Raw genomic sequence first — 5,605 nt, forward strand, 5'->3', positions numbered from 1 at the left:
TTAATAATTCAAAGCAAGCCTGCATCCCTTCATAAGCAAGTTAATAAAATTACATATTCATGCTAAAGGCTCATGGCTTCGCCCTAGCAAAAGAAATTTGTTACATATACTCATAATAAAAATCAAAGAAAATATTTTTAGAATGAAAACACCTTGAAGTAGAAGGTCTAAAAGCCTTTGAAAACCCTAGCAAAGTTCTCTGTCTCCAAAGTTGAATAAAAGAAAGCGTAACCCAAACTAAGGCTGACTAAAACCTTAAATATATCCCTAAAACCAGCGGCACAATCCCTGAGAACCAAGTCTCTTATTTCCACTAGGAAGCTAACTAATAATAATAATATAACTTAGAAAATAGAGTTTTAATTAAACTAGGACAATCTGCACATAAACTGTCCAGCCACGTTTTAGCCTCAAATCTCCCCTAAATTCAGCCCCTAATAGCTTGTTTTGAAGATCGGGACATTCTGAACACATCTCTAGAAGGCCATGAACCCATCCGAGGTCATCTTGGGCTCCAAAAATGCAATTCAAGCCCAAAATGTTATTATTCCAACATCTTTATTCTATTGCCAGAAAATAACCGCCTGGTGGAAAAGTCTGATATTTTGACACGATCAAGCTAAGTGACTCACGAACGTCCTCCAATTGGAATTACTCCAAAATTCATCAATTTGACCATGTTTTGCTCCAGAGGAAGTCGAAAGTCCTATAATGGAAATACAATTCAACGTATCAAAATTCTTCCAAAATATTAACCAAAATATACTAAGAATAGGGTTAAATATATAATATAAAATTCACTCATCAAAATACCTCCAAACTTAGCTTTTTGCTTGTCCTCAAGCAAAACAAGACTCAAACAAAAATAAAAACTTAACAAACTAGACACCTAGCTAAAACTTAACCAAGACAAAACTTCCACCTTCAAGTTGCAATCCATAGCAAATTTTAAAAACTAGAACATTTTTCAAACGATCCACCCAATCCCACCATAGTGTCTAAGCTATTTAGAATCAATTAGAAAAGAATTCACAAACTTCCGTTTGTGTAAAGTGAATCATCAAAGTTAAAGAGACTCGACGAAAACCCTTACCTCTCATCCCTATTATTCATACTTCACATACTTATATAATCATTCTTTTTTTGTTTTGTTTTCGATTTTGTTGTTATATAATATTTTTTTCCAGTAACAGTAGTGGTCAGGCAATATCGGTTCCCTTAAACTTTCGATCCAACCCATGTAGCGAGCTTTAGGTCAATGACTCCCAAACCACTAGGGCTTTAGGGCACTAGGTGTAGAACACTCCTAAGGACTTATTAACTTGAGTTGAAAAGGCTATGAAACCAACTAACCACCCTGCCCATGTCAAAACTCTACCGTTTGATTCGAGAATCACTGCTGATTAGGCAGAACTAACCTGGTTACTAGGCAAAGCCTCGGGTGAAACAATTATTACTTTGTAACACATACTAACTTTATTTTATATAGAACAAAAATTAAAATACACTTAGACAAAAAGTAAGTGTTTCAATCTCACTCCCCACAAACCATGTTGGTGTGATGTGCAAATTTCAAAGTATAATTCATGAATTAGTGTCTAAGCAACGATAAATAGAAAAGACCCTACTGTGGGATTAACCCTTATCATGTCCATTTGTTTTAATGTTTAAAACAAACTATGGATACTAACTTAAAAACGAAAATTTTAGACAAGACTCAAAAATTAAAAATCTAAAATTTACTTTCCCACCCCCAAACTTAAATCACACATTGTCCTCAAGATGTGGAAAATAAATAAAAAAAAAACGATAAGATAAAAACAATTGGAACTAAGATGAAGAAACTAAACTATTCAAAATCATGAAAAGAAAACGAAAATGAAAAAAACTAAAAGGAAAAGAAGTAACAAAAAAAAACAAAATAACAGAGAGAAAAATAAAGAAAAATAAAGAAACTAAACTATTCAAAACATCCTTCTCAGACAGACATGGAAGGCTCTAGATTTGTACAAGTGTCGTGCATCCCGATGGTGAGTTCCTTAGGATTCCAACTGAAAAGCTCCATCAGGTTCCATTTCTCTTAGAAACCAGTTCTCTCTAAAATGAAAAGAACTCTCCTCCTCTATCTTTAGAAAATCTGAAAAGATTCTCTCTAAGCTCTTCCCATTTTCAAAACTCTCAAACCCAGCCATCATTTCAAACCTCCCTTTCAAAACAGCCCATTCTCTTCCACTTCTTCATTTCTCTGAAAGAAAAACTCAAGAGCATTCTCTCTCTTGCTTCATTTCGGAAATAACACCCTAAGAATCAGCCTTAGCCGTTCTTCTCAACCAAACCTTCCGTCTCCCATGCCTCAAGCCATCATGGATTCAAGCTCAGATCATCATCACCGGCAGTGTCTGAGATGCTTAGACCCAAAGATTCAAAGTCCAATCATGCAGATTGAGACCATTTCGAACATGCAACAGTAATCACCTCCCACTCTATGCAATATATATATTTACTAATTTTGTTTTCCCTGTGATTCGTCCTTGTATGAGCTCACACTGAAGGTCTTATGTGGTAGGGGCTGGAGATCCGTAAGGAAAATGAAGATATATACCCGAAGAGTCCCCCCAATTCACGGATCTATGAACTCGAAACACACAGATCTACGAACATAGATTCGGTATAACCAAGGTCTTAAATGCCGATAATATCGGCGAAATATCGCTGATATTATCGGTTTTTCGCGTTACCGATATTTTAATAGGTATCCAATTAGTTTCGTCAAAATATCACGATATTATCGATAATATCGATAATATCGCGATATTACCTATAATATCGAGATGTTTCGCCGAGAATATCGAGATTATACCAGATCTGTTTATTGGGTTGGCTGAGGATTTCGTTTCCAACGAAGAGGTACCGAATCAGAGTCTCCGGGTAAAAGGGGACGACGTTGGTGTGGACCCAATGGTCGGCGAGCGTCTGATTGGAGGCAGTGAGGATTTTGGGGTTGGCGTCGTAGAGCTTGACTCGCTTGGCCTTGAGAGACTGGATGAGCTTCACCGACTGCGACGGTGGAGGGAGGTTGTTGCCCAGCTGGCCATAGTTCACACCCACCTTGGAGGCGAGCTCCGCACCTGAAAAAATCAAAAGGGGTGAGAGAAAAATACCAAATGAACAAAACCCATGTCGCAATTTTTGAGATTTTGGGGAAGAAACTTACTGGAAATGGAAACTGAGAGGCAGAGGATGAGCAGGGGGAGAAAACCCAACTCCATTTTTTGTGGATTTTGAGCTGCCAGAGTAACTAAAAGATGAGCTTTTCCTAATTGCGTGAGTTTTAGAGCAGAAAGAAGTGATCTGGAGCTCAAAGATTGGATCTTTGAGGAAAAAAATAAGAGATAAAATGAAGGAACTAGGGCGCACTGAGCTGCTGCTACTGGACCCTTGTATAAAAAAGGAAGGAGTGAGATGTTGCAGGTGTTTGAGGAGTGAAAGAAGATTGGGAATAGAAAAGATAAAGAAAAGAAGAAAGGGATGAGAGAGAGAGAGAGAGAGTGAGCAGATGACTTTATAGAAAAGATAAAGAAAAGAAGAAAAGGACGAGAGAGAGAGAGAGAGAGAGAGAGAGAGAGAGAGAGAGAGAGAGAGAGAGAGAAAGAGAGAGAGTGAGCGGATGGAAGGATGGAAGGAAAGAATAAAAGGTTATACTGTTTTTGGGGTTTATTAAATTATTATTAAGTTAATGAGGCTTACTATTTTGCTTGGTTTCCATCAAACCCAAAAATACTTGAAAAATTGTGTGTTTAAACTTTTTTCATTAATTACTACATATTTTCTACACTCACAATGTTTGCCAGCTCGTTATATAATCAACTTAAATCAGTTAAATCCATCATGCAATGAATTTCCTTCTAATTTTTTGTGATAAACTAATAGATAATTGACTAAATAAACATCCTGCAAAGTTTCAATAAAAATTTCCAAGTTTTTCTTACAATTTCCGTGGTTTCCATATTATTTTTATTGATATCGATAATATCCCGATATTTCCATCGATATTTCCGTGTTTTTGGACTACCGATATTTCCGATATCATCGATATTTAATACCTTGGTTATAACTCATCCTCTTTCAATTTATTGCAAGTTTAATCTTGACTACCCCCAAACTTGAATGCTGCAATAGTGATCTGCTAAGTTTATATCTAATGGTCAAAGTTTGTGTGTTTGTAAATTCGAATCACAAAATTAACTGGACCTACTGGGAAGCTAAGAGAAAATCCTAAATGCACATTTGCATAGGTATAATCCCGAACTTGCTCCATATTTTCTTCATTGATTTAAGCTTTAAGTAACTGTTGTGGTTGATAGTAGACTTGCTGTTGGGTGCATCTAGTACTTGCATTTCCGTATCTTGTTTGTGCCTGGAATGTTTTGAAAGCAACATGCATATTCGTAGACTTTTGTATCAGATTCACATAGATATTGCTAGAAAAAGATAAATTAAAAACAAAATATTTTTGTAGTTTTCAAATTTTTTTTAATTTTTAATTTTTAATTGCATAGTAAGTGAAACAAATAATAACGAAATTAACAACCATAAAATACTTGACCAAATTTAAAAGAAACTAAAAAGAGTAGGGATAGAAAATTGGGTTGCCTCCCAACAAGTGTTTTAGTTAACGTCCATAGCTAGATGTTGCCGAAGGCTAGTGATCAAGTTATTTGTTCCTTCAGAGTTGATGACTCGCTTGCACTAAACTTCCTTATAAATGGCTTTAGTTAATACTTCTTGACCTTGAGCATACAACCCTTTCCCTTTATTTCAATATCCACGTTACCATTTTGAAAAACCTGCATAACCATATAAGGGCTTTTCCACTGAGACTCTTGTCACCCTGGAATTAATTTAAAACTGGAATTCAACAACCACACCTTTTTACCAGTCTGTAATTTCTTAAAATTTGGGTTGCCTTGCAACTTTTTATGTTTTTTCTTAATGTTAATCGGTTGGACATCATGTTGCACACTTTGTTGCTGCATTTTAGGACTTATGCAATCAGAAATCAAATTTGGAGGCTTTATGGACAGATGATCAGTTGATGATCTGGTCATAAACTCGGCACTAGGTAAACCATCTAATGCATCAACATGCATGCATTCTTGCTTTTCACCTGGATGTGTGGTAGCTTCAAACAACCTAAAAACAACCGTTTGATCTTCAACCCGAAATGTTAGTGTTCCAGCTTCAACGTCAATGAGAATACCAGCTGTTACCATGAAATGGTAGCCCAAATGATGGGTGTTTTCAAATCCTCATCCATGTCTAGAACCATAAAATCAGCTGGCAAAAATAAGTTGTCCACCTTTACAATAACATCTTCAGTGACCCCTCTAGAATAGGTAATTGAACGATCTGCCAATTGAATAATGCTAGAGGTTGGCTTCAGCTCACCTTCACCTAGACGTTTAAACAGAAAATAAGTTGTCCACCTTTACAATAACATCTTCAATGACCCCTCTAGGATAGGTAATTGAACGATTTGCCAATTGAATAATGTTGGAGGTTGGCTTCAACTCACCTTCACCTAGACGTTTAAAAATAGAATAAG

The 5,605-nt window shown here is 36.2% G+C and overlaps 1 protein-coding gene and 1 long non-coding RNA gene across 3 annotated transcripts; one reads left to right on the plus strand and one right to left on the minus strand.

Annotated features, from left to right (window-relative positions):
* On the minus strand, window positions 1–3,684 carry LOC103445374 (probable glucan endo-1,3-beta-glucosidase A6). 2 transcript variants are annotated; one of them, XM_008384374.4, is made up of 3 exons: window positions 3,215–3,684; window positions 2,861–3,128; window positions 1–706 (listed from the first exon to the last, which is right to left on the minus strand). In XM_008384374.4, exons 1-3 carry the CDS (start codon window positions 3,267–3,269, stop codon window positions 667–669), a joined length of 363 nt encoding a protein of 120 aa, XP_008382596.1. In that variant the 5' UTR covers window positions 3,270–3,684; the 3' UTR covers window positions 1–666. The 2 variants fall into 2 exon arrangements, with proteins under 2 accessions (XP_008382596.1, XP_008382595.1); XM_008384373.4 differs by having other exon boundaries at window positions 2,819–3,128.
* Window positions 700–3,834, plus strand: LOC139188866 (uncharacterized). The gene is made up of 2 exons (XR_011572226.1): window positions 700–2,467; window positions 2,567–3,834. It is a non-coding gene; the product is annotated as an uncharacterized lncRNA (long non-coding RNA).
* The last annotated feature ends 1,771 nt before the right edge of the window (window positions 3,835–5,605 follow it).

The sequence above is a fragment of the Malus domestica genome, chromosome 10 (genome assembly GCF_042453785.1).
Source record: "Malus domestica chromosome 10, GDT2T_hap1".
Lineage (NCBI taxonomy): Eukaryota > Viridiplantae > Streptophyta > Magnoliopsida > Rosales > Rosaceae > Malus > Malus domestica.

Bases quoted from the DNA above. Each gene is read 5' to 3' on its own strand.
- LOC103445374 (XM_008384373.4), bottom strand. From the start codon at position 3,269: ATGGAGTTGGGTTTTCTCCCCCTGCTCATCCTCTGCCTCTCAGTTTCC. The intron at 3,129-3,214 runs GTAAGTTTCTTC...TGATTTTTTCAG, and splicing joins CCTCTCAGTTTCCATTTCCA to GTGCGGAGCTCGCCTCCAAG. The intron at 707-2,818 runs GTAATATCGCGA...TTTCCATTATAG, and splicing joins GAAACATCTCGATATTATAG to GACTTTCGACTTCCTCTGGA.